Source organism: Mugil cephalus, chromosome 3 (assembly GCF_022458985.1).
Source record: "Mugil cephalus isolate CIBA_MC_2020 chromosome 3, CIBA_Mcephalus_1.1, whole genome shotgun sequence".
Classification (NCBI taxonomy): Eukaryota; Metazoa; Chordata; class Actinopteri; order Mugiliformes; family Mugilidae; genus Mugil; species Mugil cephalus.
Window position 1 is genome coordinate 10,362,171 of NC_061772.1, and position 20,337 is coordinate 10,382,507.

The following is a 20,337-nucleotide window of genomic DNA, read 5'->3' on the forward strand; positions in this document are numbered from 1 at the left end:
TGTCGACGGTGTCATGGATGCGGTGACTTCAGAGCTGTGCTCCCGGTAATATCATATCTATTGGCGCGTGCGTCACCGCTGATATATAGCGGACACTGTGGAGAAGACACGTCCTGTTTTGGCAGTGGCAAAGGTCGCGCACAATTATATCACCACCCTTCAGAAGGACCTAATAGAAAGCAATGAGGGGAAAATGCTGGATATGAACAGTGACGGTTGTTTGAAGCAATGATGCGGTTGGCTACAGGTTCTGGACCCCTGTCATGCTGTGATATCTTAGTGGAGTAGCAGAAAGACGAGGAAATGAGGGTGACAAGACCAGAGTCAACAGTCTCATCCCGCGAGTGTCGCAGTAAGGAGGCCATCAGACTTCTGCCGCCGCCGCTGTGTCTTACTCTGCATACTTTATAAAGCGCGCTCATGAAGAATTAACCACGTAACATGTGTGCCACTTTGCGGCGTGACACATCGTCTTGTGCCGAGTCTCCGCCTTGACCCTGGTGTGACGAGTTTCATATCACGACCGAACCGATGTGTGGCATCATAAATGATGAATGGCAGAAAACGGAATTACTAATTTCTTTTAAATCCAAACATGTAACGTGAGACTGTCCCTCGCTGTCGGCACCTGACTGGAGAATTATAACAGCAACAAGGCCCGCCCTGATTTTCTTCTTCCTTTGCCTGTCGTCATTAGCCGTCTCTGACAGCTAATGTGGGATGATCTAGATATATAGAAACTAAAAAGAAAAGAAAAAAAAACGAGGGTCCCTTTAGTTGTGGTTCACTTTAGTTCAAGTTTGTGGGTATAATAGTGTATAAGAATAGCAAGAAAGGGCGCAAATATGAAGAGGACCGCGGAGATGCTCTCTTCAGATGTGACATTTAAGAAGGAGAGCTGTGTTAATAACTGTATTCATCTTCTATTTTATGGCAAAAATTATCACCACATCTTTAAAATGCCAAATTCAGTGTAATAATTGAACTCAGAAAAGGCCATACTGTCTCTCGTAATACTTTTATATCCATTCATATTGTGAGGGGAAGGCAGTGACACTGTGTGGTGAGCGGGATAAAGCCGGATGCATCATGTTTTAAGAAAAAATAAGTGAAGTGTCTTGGTGTGGTGACATTTCCTTGGGCGTTTTCTTCATATGTTCCATTTTTGGGGATAATAACATTAGGGTTAAAAGTTTCCTGGTCATCCCCCAAGCTGTTTATTTTATTTATTTATTTATTTGTTTTGGAACAAGGTAACCAGAAAACCTCCCCTCCAGAGGGAATTCTTATCTCGTCTAATGTCACCCTTGAAGCAAATTACAGGGTTGTACGATAGCTTTACTACGCCATGTAATCCACAGCCAATTAAACATGTATAATTTTTAATTGGCAAGCGGGATGACTCAACAACCCTCATCAAGAACACAGATTACTGCCGGTATCCAGTAAGTTTTTATGCAGCGTTCCATTAAAACAACAGATTTCGCATCTTCGATATGATGTACCGATTAATGATTTCCACATTCAACCATAAATAATGCTCCGATTAACATATCAGTAATGTTGACGGAGCCGACTGCGGGAACAGAAAATAGCTTGCTGAGCCGGGGGTTTACTGACTGATTCCCTGATGAGGCAACGTGTGACTGTATGTAAGTGATGCACAAATCAACCTGTAAGATGCACGGCATCTCCACGGGCTCTGAATCATTACTCATCATCGCGTCTTTTTCTTCTTCTAGACACGGAAAAGGAGATCAGAGCTGGCACTGAACTAGAAACTGGTTTTTACCTTTACTACCCTGTGAGTGATGACTTGATATTTAGGGAGAATAAAAAATTAAAAAAGTTAGAAGAGCTTGTAAACAGCTTGAATAACTATTAGGGATCATCTTGATTATATTATATCATATTATATTATATTATATTATGTAGGGTTCTATGGACTAAAGGCATATTAATAAATCATATTTCACTAAATTATCACGGGCCATTGCAATACATGAAACTTTAGAATATAAATCACAAACATATAAATATGGTAATTGGATTCAATTGATGAAATACAATTTACAGCCTCAACATAACATTATATTATGACATAATTATATAGTAACATAATATACATGTTAATCTAATGAGCGGTATATTTTATACATATAAATGAGGTAATTAGGTGATGCTGCAGAGAGGTTAGCTGTTAGTGCACGAGCAGAGAACCACAAAGGCTCGTTGGTTGGCAGGCTGAGCCACAATTGACTGCTGATCTACAAGCAATTATCCTTTTCCAATTTTCTGACCATAATTCTCAGGTAAAAGATCTATCATCTAATTAGTCACTGTTTCCAGCCAAAGGCGCATTACCGCCGACAGCAGATAGAAACAGGGACAAAGTGGATCAATCAGAAAGAAACACACACACGCAGACTGGCAACTGCCAGCTCACTTATCTAATACAGTAAAAGAAAACTCGTCCAAAAGCTTCCTTATTAAGACTTCAGAGAATAGTCGAACCATGTTATGCGAGGGAAACGTACACACAACAAGCCGATTAGTAGGGAGCGAGAGTCGCGGGGAGTGGCTGGAGCAGGAGACGGAATGAGATGAAAAAAGTAAATTGTCAGGAGGAGGAGGGAGGGAGGGAGGGAGTAGCTGGGAGGGAGATTGAGAAATAGAAATCACGCTTCAGGACGGAGGGCGAGCGAGAGGAAGGAGGAGAAAAGGATAACAGCCTAAAAAGGATGAGGCAATGAGGGCAGAGGATCCAGAAAGAGGAGAGGAGCAGGGGAGAACATTATATCAGATTTGAGTGGAGGAAGTCATTTAGTTAAATTTAGCCATCATTTAGAAAGCTTTTCATGTCCCCCTAAACAACTCTACACCAGCGGGCCGCTGGATGCCACAAAATGCCTCCTGCAATCAAAATTAGGGAAGGAGGGAGAGGAGAGGAGAGGAGAGGAGAGGAGAGGAGAGGAGAGGAGAGGAGAGGAGAGGAGAGGAGAGGAGAGGAGCAGGCTGGCTATGTGACACCTCTCTCTGTTCTCTGTCTTAGTCAGTGCAGTGACGTCAGCTTTTTAACAGCGCTGGTGTCAAATCTGGCCTCCCTCCTGTTTCCAGTGCTGGGAAGACAGCCTGAAAGAGATTATCAGAGAGTAAAAGTGGATTTTATATATGTGTGTGTGTGTGTGAGCGTGTACATTTATATATATACACACACACACACACACACACACACACACAAGAGTGGATGTATCAAGGACATCTGTACAACATTATGATACCATGTTTGTGAAGCTTTGACTGTATTCTGTTGTCTGCACTTGTCATTCTCTGCACTCCCACTTACTGAGGCATTTGCTATCAGAACAACGAACTGGGAATAATGGCACCGCTTTGTAAAGAGCAGTTTACAACGTGTTTGGCAATGGCATTTGTACTACGGCCTTTCGTCTGAGCCCCTCATTCATCTGTGCAGCGACCAGGACACAAAGGTGAGATCATGAGTAAAATGGAAAGAACCTAATGCCGAAGTCTTGTGAGGTCAGCGCAGTCACTACTCAAAATGTCCCTGCTTGGAACAGGCCAATCTCGGTCTGAGCAGCTTCCACGAGGACCACTCTGTGCATTCTTGAGTCCTGATGAATACACCTGCCATGACATAGCCGTGTCCCCGAGCAATGCTAAACCTTTGCCTCGCTAAAAGTCCCTCCTTAGCATAATTGCACCACTTTATTTGCAATAAAATTCAGACAGCAGCTTGTTTGACCATGGTTTTTCGCTTGCGTTGCCGCAATAGCCCGAGGAGCCGAGCTAATGGGAACCGAGCTAGCCACCAATAAATAATCAAATAGAGACTCGACTTTTATTAGTCAGCCATGAGACAATAAACAACGAGAAATCTGATAGTCGCTAAAGATAGCGTCCATTTCACAAGGCGTGGTAATAAGCGAGCCTTTTCAGATAACAATGAGCCGCAGTCACCAAATGAGTGGCTGAACACACGCTCACACAGACAGCAGCTATAAGATAAGGGGACCCCTCTAGCAAGCTTCCCTACTGGGATGTCACTGCGAATTTTCCACTGGGAGTTAAATGGGGAGGGGACTGCGGTCACAGCAATTGGCAAACTTTGATAAACGTCCGCGGCGTAACGTCTGTCAGCTCTTGAGGGACGTCTAATGATGCGTTCTGACTGCAGGTGAAAAGGCACCGGGCCACAGTTAACGTGAAGCTACAGACTGAGACTGGACCCGTGTCCCTGCAGGACGCTCAAGGAATCAAGGCTGAGCTGGCCTCAGCTTATTTTAAGGCTTCAGAGATGTAGTGAAGAGTTCACCATCACTTGTCCCTTTTGCTCTGCACGAAATGCGGAGGAAAAACACACTCTCGGCATCAGCCATTTCCCAGTCCTACTCGAAGCTTTTTACTGCGATTTTCACTAAAAGGAAGCAGCCCGGTAAAGGGCGGCAGCCGCTAAGATAAGATAATTCTTGACTTATTCCACAGTGGGGCGTGTAGTCTACATTTTGAATGCTTCTGCAGCATGAATGCAACATGAAGCTGCCACCACTTGGGCACTTTGTAGCTTTGTTGTTGGTACTGGGAATGAAGCAAGGCGGCCTGGGACCCCGTTCGGTTGTTCCTTCCTGTTCTGCACATCCAGTCTGACTGTCATGAAAAAATAACGGACGACAACTAACAGCCAAACAAGTAATAGGGCCGCTAAGTGGGAAGTAGATCGGACGATCGGTTGTCGAGAAAAGAAAAGAACAGATGCACACGCACACATCCTCCCTTACTGTCTTGGGGGGACCCTCCGTTTTCATTACAGCTCCTCACCCTGATCTTGTTCTTATTCTAATTCTAACCCTAAAATCAAGTCTCATTTAAAGGGCAATGCATTTTGATCCCCACACTCCCCCAAGTCAGTACCCCACAAATATAGTAGGCTCCCAGTTTTTTTTTTTTTTAACTCTGCCAATGTAGAAAAACGAGGAGAATGCACACGCACACACTGGGCCACAGACAGTTTCCTTGTTTTTATGGAGCGATATTACAAATAAAACATCTGAAAGGGCTCTGCAGACATCTAAAGAGCAATGCATCTGTCTCCACACAGCGCCCAACACAAACACAATAACCACAGGAAGTACATTAAGTCTGTAATCATTCAGCTTAAACTGCACGTGGAGGTGAATCCTGTCCATGATTAAATATTAATTATAATACAGGGGAGACATGAAGGAGCTCTTGATGCACAACATTAAAGTCTTATGTGGAAGACTAAGGGAGAACGATGTTCATCATCGACGGGAAGTTTATTTTTTTATTTTACTCCTTTGGCTGACAAGTGCCACAGGAACCGCTGCATAAAGAATGTGCTGGCAGAGTGAGCTCGTCAGATTGAGCGTGCGTCTCAACCCTTGCACTTCTGCCAACCTGTACAAAAGCTAAATCATTTAAAGCAACATCACAGTAACAGAGTCTTAGTTTTTTAGCTTTGTTGTCTCAAAGTTACTGTAAGTCTTACGTCGTCATTATCACCCACTGATACTATAATATATGCTGTTGTATGTACTTGTAGCTTTAACAGATCCATTACTCTTCCTTTGTAACTTACACTTTCATCACCATTATAGTGGACGATGACGGATGATACAGTATATACAGACTTCACTTTTCTCCTCCCACACTTTGGAGTTTTGTATCACGTTTTATGAAGCCACGTCTATTATTACCATCTTCTTGATGTAAACTGTCTTGATTTGCTCTCGTGTTCCTGCACAGGTGCATCCTGGAAACACCACTGTACTGTGAGCTGCTTTGGCTCCAGCAGCATGCAGAGCCGTACCGCTGCAGCTAAAGACAGATAATGGCTTATTGTCTGCTTCTCCTCAACCATCAACAGATTAGAGGCATGTAGACACGCAGCCTCTCCCTCTCCCTTTATTCCTCCTCTCGCTTCTCCCCCGTCCTCTCCCTCTTCCCTCCACTCCTCCTCTATGAGCCGACTCACCCCCTCCCTCCCTCCCTCCCTCCCCTCACACCCCGTATCATTTTTAAACGTGTTCCCTCTATTTTCAGACGTCTTCTTTCTCTTCACTGCCAGAAACACAAGAAAACTGCAGCGTCAGCCGAGCCCGGCCCAGCCCCCACCCAACCACCACCACCACCACCACCACCACCACCACCACCCGCAGCACACGCTCACCCCACTTCACCGTCCGACTCCCCGTGCCTCCCTTTCTATGGCGCCGACCAGAAAGCTGTTTTTAATACCAACAGCGGCTGATGTGGCCATCTGACATTCAGACAAATGATCTACGGAAGCGGCAAAGGAAATAGAGGGAGGGGGGGGGCGCATAGAGAAGGAAAGAGCGAGCGAAAACGAGTAAGATGCAAGGGAGGGGAGAGAAGAAATATTGCAGAGACGCGAGAGAGCAAGCAGAAAAGGAAGAGGGTAAAATGGAGTGAGAAAATAAAAAGCTGGGGAAAAGAGAAGGAAGAGGAGGAGGAGGGGGAAATGCTGCGGAGTAGAAGTGGAGAATGAAGAGACAGAAGTAGATAGAGGGCAGATGAGACTGTGACAGGAGAGTTATTTCAGTGGTCATATAGACATCTCAATGAAAATGCCAACAACCTAATCAAAGGACTCGAAAGGGCAGAGAGAGAGGGAGGGAGGGAGAGAGAGGGAGAGAGAGGGAGACAGAGAGAGAGAGAGGGAGGGAGCAGTAGAAAGAGACGCCACAAGAAAGTGAAAAGTAAAAGGAGAAGGAGTGAGGTGCAGGAAGCTGATGAGGGCTGAAGGACAGAAGGGGACGAGGGGAGAGATGGGGAGGAAGGGAGGGAGGCTAGATACTGAGGGAGGAGATGGAAAAAAGGAGGAATGCAATAAAAGCGAGGAGAGAGAGGAGACCGGAGGAGAGACAGAGAGAGAGAGAGAGAGAGAGAGGAGGAAAATTAAGAAGAATGAGTGGCGGCTTGAAAAAGAAAAAAGCACGGGAACGATACACAGAGAGACGAATCAGAGTCACGGATGAAAAGAGGGGAAAAGACATGAGGCAGGAGAAAGGGGGCAGAGGGATGAAAGAAGAGATGAGATAAGGGATGAGTGGGGGAAAGAAAGTGGGGCGAGGGAGAGAGAGAGGGGGAGAGAGAGAGAATGGCTCTCGTCTTGACATTCGAGCAGCATTATACTTGAAACTCCTCACAGAAGCAGCTTATTGTCTAATGTGCTGGAGTTGAGCTGAGTGGACCTGATATCGTCCTCGCTGGATAAAGGAAGCGGAGGAACGGGGACACATGTGAGAGGAGAGCGCTGATCACAAGACCCACAACTAGTCTGAAAACAAAAACACACAGTGATAAAAACAGGGGCACCTGGACTCATTTTCTACTTCTTCCTTTGTGACCGTCCAGAAATCATGGCTCAAGACTGCGTGGACTATAGGAGGGTTTTATTTATTTATTGTTGCATGATTTAAGCTAGACAAAGAAAATCTGTGTGATTTAGCCATCATTTGTCAGACAGAAGTTAGCATTGCTGTTGTTCAGATTTAATGGCCTGTAAAGGACACTGCAATATCAGTTTTCATACAGTGTGCGTGTGTGTGTGTGTGTGTGTGTGTGTGTGTGTGTGTGTGTGTGTGTGTGTGTAGCTGATACTGCTCCAGCTGGAGCCTTTTACAACCTTTTCTTTATCGTTTCCTTATCACGCTGCTTAAGGCCTTCCTTCCCTCCTTCCCTCCCTCCTCCTCCTTTCCTTCTGCCGTCTCCTCCCTCCATAACCCCCTCCATGCTTCCCTCGCTCACTCATCCTTTCCTCCGTGTCTCTCCACCCCTCTCTCTCTCTCTCTCTCTCTGTCTCCCTGCCCCTCCTCTCTAGCTGACAGAGCGACGTCGCTCAGTTCACAATTTTAGATGTCAGCGTCGGGCAAAAGCAGATGAATCTCGTTTTTAAGTCATTTAACTTCAACTGTTTTTTCAATGTTTTCATTGCTCAACATTATTTGACAAATTATTTAACAACTGAGTTTGATGTGATTTAGTCTGATTTGATTCCACTGGATTTCAGTGGATAAAATCCTGCTATTTCCCTCAAGGATAGCTTCAGGAGGCATCAGTAATCAAGCACGTCGCAATCTTTAATGGAAACAAGTAAAGCTCAAATTCAACGGGGGAACAATTTAACAGCCATTACGTGCTAAGAACCTTTCTCGGCCTCTGGACCCTGGGAAGTCGTTCCAAACCTTTCTGAACAGCCTCGCCGTTCCTCCATCTCTCCGTCGGCTCCTTCTCCCTCTTCTCCGGCTCTGCCATTACAAAGGTACCTTGTAAAAAGCTTTCAACAAATCAGCAATTGCCTCAGTCAGTCACGTAGCCAGCCTGTAACACAACCAATCAGCCTGCAAGTCAGTCAATCAGTTTAACAACCAGTCCATCATTTAGTCAGTAAATCAAAGCGACAGTCAGTCAGTCAGCTTGCTGGCCAGCCCTGGCCTCTTCCCTTCTTCTTCCTCACCCGCTGTCCTCCCCGTAGGGCTGCGCTGCAGCGCCACACTGTACCACGGGAGCAGTTCCCCCATTATGTCGGCTTCCGCAAGCTAACATCTATTAACACCCTCCCACTTTCTCCTCGGTCCCTCTGAATCTCTCCAGCCTCCCTCTGCCGTCTCCTCCGCGCCGCTCGCTTTGTGCACCGTGGGACCATTTCTCGAGGCGTCCTCACGATGCAGGTTCAACACTTCTAGCGACCATTACCGATCATTAAAAATGGATAGAATAAGAACGATGCCAGTGATGCAACGGTAGCCCCGTGGCTCACACACTTACGCCGAAACCGAGACACACACGCTCAGCTGATAACGCGCGAATCGGCGCACGAAAATGCAGGTTAGTAATGCAAGCACACTTACGAACGTCCCAAATGGCTCATGCCTTGTAGCGCGCACAGAGGGCATCAGCAATAAACACCTCCTGACTCGAGGCCAAAGATTTTCCGCTTGCGCGCTGCGCTGGGCCTGTGCTCATTTGCACACACGAGCTTCCAGACTTTATGGAGAAGGACCGATTAAATTCCTTCACATGGAGACTCTTACAGGAGCAAATATACCCACTCATGCAACCCGTGTACACAAGCAAACATACATAAACAAATTCGAAACTAACACATTCACTTTCAACTTGCAGCACTGCACTAATGTGACACACAGCTTGTACAGCTCTCGCTCGGCTGCTCTCGGAAAATCTGTGTACACACACATGATGCCGAGACTGCGCCTCACACTTTTAGCTTACACATGGACATTTACACACAAAAGGGCACTCGAGCACAGAGTAATCCCCTCACTGCTCCCCCCTAACGCACACAGCTCCAACCTAAACCTAAGCATTTTTCCTCTTGAAGGCTGAGACAAACAGTCACAGATGCAGACTCTTCGTCCTATGAAACAATTCGTCTTCTGCGCACTTTTCATAGATAGAGCGGTACAACAACACCGATACACTTTGCAGAGCAGTGAACCTGTTAATGTGAGTGACAGCTTGCATTAAAACACCGGACTGTGCAGCAGATAAGTGGAGTACCGATAATTTGACTAAAACCGCGAGGACAGGCAGGGAGAGGGGAGGTGGTTGTCAGTGAGAGAGGAACACAGAGACAGAGACTCCAGTAAACAATCTGAACCCTCTCCCAACCTGGAGACTAATTATTACTGTGGCTCTGCGCGTTTCCTTCTGTGTGTCTCACTGTCTCGCTCCCTCACTAAAATCACATTAATGGATGAAAGTAGCTTCTGCTGCTGCTGACTCGTCGCTTTGAAATGGAAATGTAACTCATTGGCTCCATATGTAGAACGCGCATACGCACACACTTGCAGAGTACGAGATACACGGACACGGACACACACACACACACACACACAGAGCGTAGGTGTGCTCTAACAGTGTCGCACACACACACACACACTCCCTCTATGCCCTTAAACCATGGAACTAAGTGAGAGAAAAACTGAAATAACACTAATGTAACATTAACAGAGATATTAGCTTGCTTAATGTTAGCCCGCTAGCCAGCTATCAGCCTACAGCTTATAGAAAATGTCATGCTAACAAAGAGGCAAAGCGGAAATAATAAAATAGCACAAGTGCTACATTAACGGAGACATTAGTCTCTATATTTAGTGGGTGGCAGCCCCGGACCAACAGATACTTTAACACCACTGCAGGGTGGTATAGCAGATGGACCCCGTGGGCCTGTTCAGACCTTGCATCAAGATCTGATCCGGACCAGCATAAAAAGGAGGTGTGAACAGGATGCATTTAAGAGATTCGATCTCTGATCATATTGGGAGGTGGTCTGGGTCTCATAATGAACACAGTGGACACACAATGGGTCTCATTAGTCCCATTAAAAACCGCCTATACTAAACATGGGTGCTCCTGCATCAGCTTAGTTTTGATTCATTCATTTAGAATAAAATATACAACCGCTATTATAAGTGATTGCCTAAAAAGGAAGGAGCTCACTGGTTCACTGGTAATGAGAGGGTTGAAGTTAGAACTTTTAGACTAGTTTGGTGCCGGTTTAACTAATGTCAGGGTGGAGGTTAATAAACAATAACTTAACGTGAGAGGCCAACATCATGACGCGCGCACATAAAAGGGCTCTGTTCTCGGTTCTGGAGCAGCGGTGGAGATCCATTAGAGACAATGTCGTACCGCGTCCCAGATGATGTCAGGGTTTATTTGCATACAGAGCGTGAAACAGAGATCAAATCTAGAGGCGCATATTAATGCGAGATCGCCCAGATCGGATCTTAATGAAAGTCCCTACGACTCAGTATCTTTATTCAAGCTAAAAACATCTCCAGTCTGCTCAAGTGTCCTTGAGCAAAACGCCGACTCCCTACCAGTTCCTACTAGCTGACCCCACACTCTCATCAAAAAGTGATTTTCCCTACCTGGATCAGTAATTACCATTTTACTTTTATCTGGGTTATTTAAGCTTGCAAGCCCTGGGATATGCCAGAGTAAGGTATGGTTTTAAATTCATCTCAACAAAAGTGCTACATTAATACGAAAAAAAAAAAAAAAAAAAGTCGGGTTCTCCAGCATAGAAGATGATCTTTTGGGTCAAATTCTGCTGGAGTCAGTTCTGGTGTTTTTCATATGGCAGCACATCCAGTACAGTATAATTCATAGGGGTAGTCACTGCATGTATGGATGGATCTTTAAATGCGCAAAAGATGAATAGCACCCTGTCCCATGTCACAGCAACAATTACAGAAGTCCAGCCATAACATTATGACCACACTTATAGCCCTTGAGCCTCCAAAACATTTGTGACTCATCAGAGAATGGACATGAGCCGTCTGGAAACAGGATGTTGTCAGTTTGAGTCTTTGGGTCCTGTGGGTTGAGGGAAGGGGCCTCTGTGGATCAGGCTTGTTCTGTGCATCCTACAGATACTTGATCAGTTTAGGATCTAAGGAATCTGGAGGCCACGTCTGAGATCTGAGAGGCAGCACCCGCCATTTCTATTTTATGCAAACTCGAAGGAGTCAACATGAGCACCTCCGCTACCAGAATGCACTGCACGGTGATTAACATAGCAAACGACCGTAAAAGCGGTGGAAATTATGCACTTTGCTGGAATTGGTAGAAATGTACCATAACTGTTGACGTTGAGAATAATCTGTCAAATTAAATTTGGATATTGGTTTTCATGGATGTCTTGTAGTCACACCGAACGATCTTTCATTATGAACTCCAGTTGAGAGGTTCATTTCATGCTTATTTTTAGAGCTGGCTGCCTGAGTAATCCTGTGTTATGAAATAACCCTCTGCTCCCACCACAGCGAGGCGTCTGCACCACAAGGTACAAGAAAAAAACAGCAACAAACTGCCGTCTCAAAAGCAAAGTTTTCACCCATGATATAGATTAGAAGTCTTTATAGCTTGTTAGAGCGCACAGCTCGCCAAACGTGGATTCGGAGATCGGTGGAAGGCATACAGTAGAAGTTTATTTAGATGCTGGAAGGATGCAGGCGAGGAAAAAAAAAAAAAAGTCGAAAAACAAAACTACACATAGCTCTAACCCGTGCATACTAATAGGTGGTAAAACACAACTGGGTCAGCTATGCAACACAACTTTTATGGCGTTCATAATTTCAAGCTCTGTCATGCTGTTTCATAAGATATACCCTTGCTCCTTTATTTCCCTTCTTTCCTGCTGTCCTCTCGGATTTTAAATGACAGATAGATGAGGGATTCTGCTGTGTATGATGCGGTATTTACTGCCAGCATGAAATATCTGAGTCCAGGCATTAATATCAGATTTTAGAGCCCTGTTTGTTCGTGCCTTTAGGTCAGTTTGGCGGATTTCCCTCCATACAGCACGCATAAATTCGGGACGGACAGGGTTATGATGTCATTACTTAATGCCAGACATTACTAGCCGAGCAGCACAAGATGGAAAAGTCATTCCTGATTAATCGCGTCTACCGGGGAATACATTTTCATTTTCTCTTCCACTTTGTCTCCCCCTGCACAGCGGCGCCTCTCCTTCCTCTCTGTACCTTTAAGACACTTGTTCAGATCTCTACCTCTCGCTCTCGGTCTTCACGCATATTCTCTTTTCCTCTCTCCATCTCTCACTTACTGCCCTCTCCCCCTGCATTAGTGTACTGTATGTAGGCCATGGCTCTTTTAAAAGTTCTGTCATTCGAACACTATAAAGATAGATTACTCGCTCATTTCGCCCAGGCCAGCACGGAGGGCTAAAAAAGACTTATCCTTTCCAGTACCACGAGCATAATGACCCGTGTATACTTAATATACGTGTGTGTTCTTTCATACCAATGGTAGAACCGCTCCACTTCGCAAGTCCTACACTTATATTAACATATATATTTAAATTTCAGAACTTGTGAGGATGAAAAACAAATGGTTCAGTGACTCCAGTGTTCATTAGATCTCTCTGTCGTCGTCTCCATCTCTTTCTCCCTCACACACATTCACATTCTACCTCCTCGCTCTCCACTGAACTGTGTACTCTGCGGTAGTTAACTGTATTGAAGTGTATGTGTATTCTGTGGTCCCACTGGACATCTAGAAGGACCCTCAAGTACCTGAAAACCATCAGTGCTCAATGAGATAGCGCGCTCTTTCTGCTGCAGGTGCACACACACACACACACACACGCTAAAGAGTCTCCCCTGCTCTTTCTCCACCTCAGGTTGTTTGAAATTAGTCCAGCCTTTTGGTGAGACTGAGAGGAATCATTTATAATACAAGCACCTGAAAACACTAAACGAAATGTCTCTGTTTCTGCAACTTCGGCGTGTGTCCGTCTCTCTGCCCGTCTGCGTGCCTTTTAGTCTGCCTCTCCCACGTAGAGGTTAAAGTTGTAAGTGCTCCCATGCTTCTCATACACGGAAGGCAGCAAAATTGTTAAACACATACACACAAAAGGGAATCCCACACAAATGCGCACAGACACACTCCGTCACACACAACTGAGTTTAAATGGGACATCGGATGCAATTCTCACTTTTGGAGCTTTTTCTACATTTAGCAGGGTGTGCAGCATGTCTGCCAATTCAGAAAAGGCTGATAAAAAGAGCATGCAGCCGGAGAGTGAAAATGTGTCCTTCAACGAGTTGTTCCATATTCGACTCATTTGTGACGTGCGTCGTTTGCTCTGAACATGAGACCCGCCCCTGAGCCAATGCTAGCGAAGCCACATTTCGTTTCAGCATGCATCAGATAAACATCAACAGTGAAGCGGTAAACGTCCTGTAGTTCACAAGTATCTATACACCAACTCCCAGCCTCAGGAGAAACGAGAGCAAAGTGGCATTACTTAGTGTACATTTACCAGAAAATCTGCTTATTGTGACCATAGACTGTGGAATATACACGGCCTGTCCCCACTTCTTTGCATTGGCTAAACTGATGCTATTTTCCAGAGGATACAGGCAGCACTGTCATGTGGGTTTGGAGCCAGAGTTTGCACAGTACGGTCCGAGATCGTAGAGGACCTGGCTATGCTTCTACCAGACTCACTCGCATTTTCATTTAATTAATACTGCGCTCTGCCTTACCTCCACCACTTACAAGGAAATACTGGATTGTATACTTATTCTTAAAAATAGTTTTTACAAATCCCATGGCCCTATGGGACCGCTTTACAGAGTGGCAGGCATTGTTTGATTTGTATTTTAATGTTTTAGTATCCACACAGGGGAGGTGGAGCTTAATACATATACTACAGCCTGCCACAAGGGGGAGCTCTATTTGTTTGGCTTCACTTCAGAGCAGCAGCTCTGTATGCTTATTTTTATAGTGTATGGTCGTGACCATTAACTGTACAACAGACATGTAGCGTAGATCTCAATAAACTGTACTAGAGTAAATATCACATTTATCTAATTTTTTAGTTATCCACCTGGCTAACAGCGTCTCACAGTAGCATTAACTTCACCAAACATTCACAATTGTCTTGTTCAGAAAATATTTATTATTTGTTTGTTATTTCTCAATTTTATTTCTGAACTGCAGCCAAGCCAACTGCAGCACTACTAAAGGGGTGGGGGTAACAGCTCATTCTCAGGGAGGGGAGGGGTTTGTGTTTTTGACCTGGTGAATGGGGGCCTGTTTAACACAATCATTGAGAATTTTTAACCAAAGAATGTAACAGCGCCTCCATCATGTCATGCAACATATCAGCTTGTGGGAATGGGCAGCCAATGTTTCCTATAAAATAACCCATGGAAACGTTTTCCATTATTTAAATAGTTTAAGATTAGGTGCTAAATGATTCACGCCTGTACAATCTGTTTCATCTCTGTGACTGGAGTTCTGTACACTACTGACTTCTGCCAAGATCAAAAGTGCCCTCTAAGTCTTTTAGACAGAGAAAGATTGTGGATTAAATAATTTTTACATTCTGACTATCCAGTGGTGTGCAAAAACATTATTTTCTCTGTAAGGACCGAAACATGCCACCATAATGAACTCCAAATGGTGTGTTAACAAACTCCTGATGATCCTACCAAGCTGGTGAAGTTCTAATGACAGGAAATCAGAGAATCCCCAACAAATTCAGCCCCAAGTGATTGCACAAATATGACCGGCTAAGGAGATGGGTCTAGAAAAAACCTCTAATGTTAAAAAGAACAATGAAATAAAACAACACTTTGTCAGTGAACATGTGCAAAGACCAGTACTTCAGAAACAATGTGATCTGGATGGAAGAGACGATTCTAAAAAAATATATAACGCAAAATGCTATGAACCTATGGCTCGCTTACTTAGCTATTCACATAGCTTTTTGTGTTCCCCAAGGCCTCAGTCAAGTGAGAACAGGTGGTTGCATATGGAGCGGTAATTACGTATTGATGACATCTCGGTAGAAGGTGGTGTGGAACATGAATGAACGCTTTGGGTTCAGAAAACTTTGCTTGTAGAATATTTACCACATGATAAATGTGTTCCCAAGGTCAAGGTCCACACTTGTTCTTCTCAAATACATGTGTGTGGCACACACACATGCACACACGCACACATGCTCTGGATTGTCACACATTTCACTGGCACAGACTGCTTCTTTCTCTATGCCTAATTCCTTCCTTTTGGTGAGCCTACAGTGACTTTGGTGCTGGGCAAATAGCTATCCGTTCCCAGTGTGTGTGTGTGTGTGTGTGTGTGTGTCCCATGTGTGATATTAGTATGCCAAGTGGGGACAAACCGCTAGTTCCAATATCTTGTTGTTTGGCATTGATTCAATGTCAGCTAATTGTCACAGTGTGCATGTACTTTTGTTTGTATGTGTGTGTGTGTGTGTGTGCGTGCATGTGTGTGTGTTTGTGTGTGTGTGTGTGCGTCTCTGTGTGAATCTTGCATTCAAGTCTACATGTTCTAGAAGCGATAAAAACCTTAAAAAGCTTGGGAAAAACAAAGTCATTTAATCAGTCCCAACTTTGAAAGAGAATAGAAAATAATTCACTGGAATGTCCTGTGTGTTGCAGTGTGTGTTTTTCAGAGTGTGTTTATTTCGGTAAGTGAGTGCGTGCGCGAGTGATTAAACAAGTGCTTCATAGTCCCGGTGGGAGTCTAAAATGAAGTTCTCAGACACGTTATTCTCAGCTGTGTGTGTGCGCGCGTGTGTGTGTGTGTGTGTGTGTGTCCGTGCGCGTTTGTGCTTTTGCCAAAAATGTCTTTTGTACAGTCCCCTGTAGAGTGTAGTTAACAATGTATCAATTATATAAGCACTAGCTGGGTTCATGGGAATTATCATCACAGTTGGACATTAGGACGTTTCTGGGCTGTAACAACCTGTTGATTAATAAGATGACTGCTCCCTGTTCCCTCTGAATAAGCTTCAAAAAGACACTGGGAGCTGTATGTAAAAGCCTTGAACAGGCCATTTTTTAAAATCATTATTGTTATAACACACACTTCCAATAAATAAAGTTTAAAAATGTCAATTTTGTACATTATTGACAATTAAATAATTGCCAGTGAAGAAAGCTGTTATTAAATAGATGACACTGATAGACTAAACCTTTTTGGTTTTAGAGTCCTAAAACTTTTAGGAGGAGGAGGAGGAAGAAGAAGAAGAAGAAGAAGAAGAAGAAGAAGAAGAAGAAGAAGAAGAAGAAGAAGAAGAAGAAGAAGAAGAAGAAGAAGAAGAATCACCATCATCATCACTGGATGACTTTAGCAGAGTTTTACCTATTTTAAACAATAAAAACTAAAAATAAATCAAAACTAATAAATGTCTTCTTTGTCTGGATGTTTTATTTGCTCTTCAGCCTTCAGGCTATCTCTAAGAAAATATTTGACTTTTTATGACATTTTTAAGTGACATTTCAGGACAATCAATAATTAGTCGTGTGCTGGAATTTAAAGTGCAACATAACATTTAAAGGGGTGGTTACCATCTGGAGCTCGGGGTCTGACAAAATGAATTACTGCCAACTTCCATCGTTCTCTCTCTCCAGCGGTCTGTCTGCCCTTTCAGTCTCATTCACTTTGTCTTTGTGTGTCATTACCTCCTCAGAAACAGTAAAGCTTTATTTGTAATCATCGGCACTCCCTTGGGGGAAAGACTGAACAAGTAAATTACATTACCGTTGAACTCTTTTTGCTAAAATTGAGGAGGTTAATTGAGTATACAGTTGTTGCTTTTATACCATGAGGTGGTAAAACCTGAATAAAAATCTGATTTCAGAGGCCGATGCAGGAAACACAGATCGGAGTGAAAGATAAATCGCAGGTGATAAACCACAGTTGCTTCAATCATAAACAGCTTAAAAGCACTGCTATCATATTCATCTACATGCACAATTCTACCTACAATCACACTTCCAGTCAAATCCTTTTATTTCCAGGTTGACAGCCCGCATGCATGCAAGGCGAATACAAATAGAGATGCCTTTTCCCAACACACACACAAAAGAAATGCACAATATGTAATGCCACAGTAGATTAGTGTAAAGGGGAAATTGTTAGATACACACACTATCAAGAATTTTAACATGGCAAGAAACCATTTTCTTTATCACAGAGTGGAGGGAAAATCTGACGGGTGCATATGTGAGCGAGAGAGAGCGAAGGGGGGGATTGTGAGAGAGAGAAGTACAGAGGGATAGGCATTGAGAAGAGGGAGAAGTGCACACAGAGAAGCTATTGATAAACAGAGTAACAGTAACTCTCCCACCAGACGAGGAGAATGTTAACACTTTCTTTCCTGTCCATCCATCTTCAACACGGGGATCCTCCTCGCTCACAACTTATGGAATCTCTGACACATGGCGTCAGAGCCCCATCCTTCCATCATACTCTCCACAGTCAGCAGAGCACAACGCCATAAAATCAGGTTCGGCCATGAGCCGCGGGACTCCACGTGAAAACCCCTGCTCACATGTAGACAGAAGCACAGGCTGAGGTCGCTGCCAAGATGGGCCTCACACCAAACGAGAACTTGAAGTTTCACATGTGAAATTCGTTTTCTATGCAGTCTATGATTTATTTCGATTTTTTTTTTTTTTTTTTATGAGAATACCCGCACAGCATGGAGACACCAAAATAAACAAGCAGCGTGCCCATACTCTTCCCCCAGATGAAGCCTAACGTTGAGTCCAACTTGGCCACCGCACTCTTTACTTCCCCTCACGCGCACATACACGCGCGAACCCCCTTACCAGCGTGAGCGCGAGAGCCCTATCTGAGCGTCTCGCATACGCACAGAACGACACGCGCCCGCTACACCAGGAGCTCGGGGCGCACGCGCACATCCACACTTAACTCTCTGTCACACACGAGCGTGCGCGCGCGCACTCCAGCCCCGTCTGCAGCGACCGAGCCGCACGCATTCTTTCGTCTCGCTCCCGCGCGCGCACACGCAAACGGTCCAACCTGCGAAGACCGCGACCACCTCCGGGACACGCGCGCTCACGCATACACGCGCACAGAATTGAAAATCTCCAAAAACTCACCCTTGGACGAGGAGAAATCCCCGATGAGAAGCCCCAGCAGGAGGAGAAGCGGGAGGTCGCGTCTTAGCCTCCCCGTTTTCTTCCCATTCATCCTCCTCCTCCTCAGCAGTAGCTCCGGTGCCAACAAATCCGTCATTTCGCTATTAAATAAATCCAAGCCGGCTTAATTTTAAAGCCTTCTCCCCACCTTGCCGCTCTGCTTGGCTGAAGGAAGCGGAGGGGGGTAAAATAGGACGGCCGCCCCCCCTCCTCCTTTTTCTTTCGTTTTTATTACAAAAAAAAAGATACAAAACAAAAATTAAAAAAAAAAAAAAAAAAAAAAAATACCCGAGGATCAATCACGAATATCCCCCACACACATGTCCATGTTAAGGTTTGGACAGGACAACCGGTGACGGGTTGACGGTCTGAGATCGGGCAACACGCCGCTGGTGTGAGCTGTCATAGCAGAGACCGGAGGACCGGAGGAGAGACACAGAGAGATGAAGAGATTCAATGAAGGAGAGAAGAGGAGAGAGGTGGTCGGTAGGTCCGCACAGCACGGAGAGCGAGCGACGACTGAGACACGGGGAGAGAGAGGGAGAGAGAGAGGGAAAGGGAGAGGGAGGGAGAGGCTGGTAGAGAGAGAGAGATGTGGAGGAACAGAAAGACAGAGGGATGTAAAAGAGAGAGGGGAGACGAATGGGAGAGAGTTGAAGAGAAGGGAAGGGAAGGATAAAAGAGGGAGGATGAAAGAAAGAGTGAACGGGAGGGTTTGAAAGCTGGAGGGGCGAAGGGACGAGTGGAAAGGAGGATGCGAAGGGGCATTTCCGTGGAGGGCAAGTAAGGAAAGGGGGCAAAGACATAAAAAGAGAAGGAATCGGTTGAAGTAGAAATAAGGGAGGGGAGAGACAGGTCGCAGGAAGGAGAGGGTGAAGAGGGGGAGCACGGAAATAGGGGAGAAAGGTACAGAGCTAGAGAAAAAGTGATGGACGAAATGAAAGATGCAGGAAGAAAAAGAGGGAGAGGGATGCTGGGAGAAAGGAGGAACGGGAGCACGAAAAGGAGAATGGAGGAGGTATGGCAAGGAGGAAGGAGACAAGAGTGACATGAAGGAAGTGACAACAAAAATCTGGTGACAGAAAGAGTAGATGAAAAGGAAGGGGGGTGAGATGAGGCCAAAAAATGAGAGAGACGAAAGAAAGAAAAAGTAGAGAAAGGCGACGGTGTGAAAAGATGAGGGGAAGAGAAAGGGGAGATGTGGAGGGATAAAAAAGAAAGGGGGAAGAAGGGATTAGTTTCAGGAAACACAAAACTGAGGAAAGAATGAGAAGAGGAGGCATTGTGCCATGACAGGACAGAGACGAGAGACAAAAGGGATCAGAGGAAAGAAAAGACAAAAAAAGGAAAGAGGGGATGAGGGAGTCTAGTGGGGGGTGAATGAAGGTGTAAAGCGGAGGAGAGGAAGATGTGGGTATAAAGGGGTGAGAGGAAAAAGAAATCAGGGTGAAACGCAGATGGGAAAAAACAAGAAGGAAATAAAGAGAGGGGCAGAGAGATGGATGGAGTGATGGTTAGAGAGAGAAAGATGTAAGGGTAGGGATGCAAAAATAGGAGGTTATTGTAGCTAAAAAAAGACTGCAGGGAATAAAAGGGAGGATGCTGTGGGCTGAAGGAACACACAACCACACACTCTGTGTAAAGATACATATATATAGAGAGAGAGAGACATATACACACCTTTAATCCTATTTCCAGTCTGTGTGATTTAAAAAGGTCACATAATGTAATCAATCTCAGAGCCACATGAACACCTCTGACTCCTGTATCGTATCTACAGTGTGTGTGTGTGTGT

The 20,337-nt window shown here is 44.8% G+C and overlaps 1 protein-coding gene across 1 annotated transcript in view; it reads right to left on the minus strand.

Moving 5' to 3' along the window:
- The window catches only part of LOC125005839 (CUB and sushi domain-containing protein 1-like), a 372,481-nt gene extending 353,466 nt beyond the window's left edge, over window positions 1-19,015 (minus strand). The window contains exon 1 of the mRNA XM_047581471.1: window positions 18,504-19,015. Within this exon, the coding sequence (XP_047437427.1) occupies window positions 18,504-18,639 (136 nt within the window). The 5' untranslated portion in view covers window positions 18,640-19,015. The remainder of the gene's footprint in view (window positions 1-18,503) is intronic.
- Between the last annotated feature and the right edge of the window lie 1,322 nt (window positions 19,016-20,337).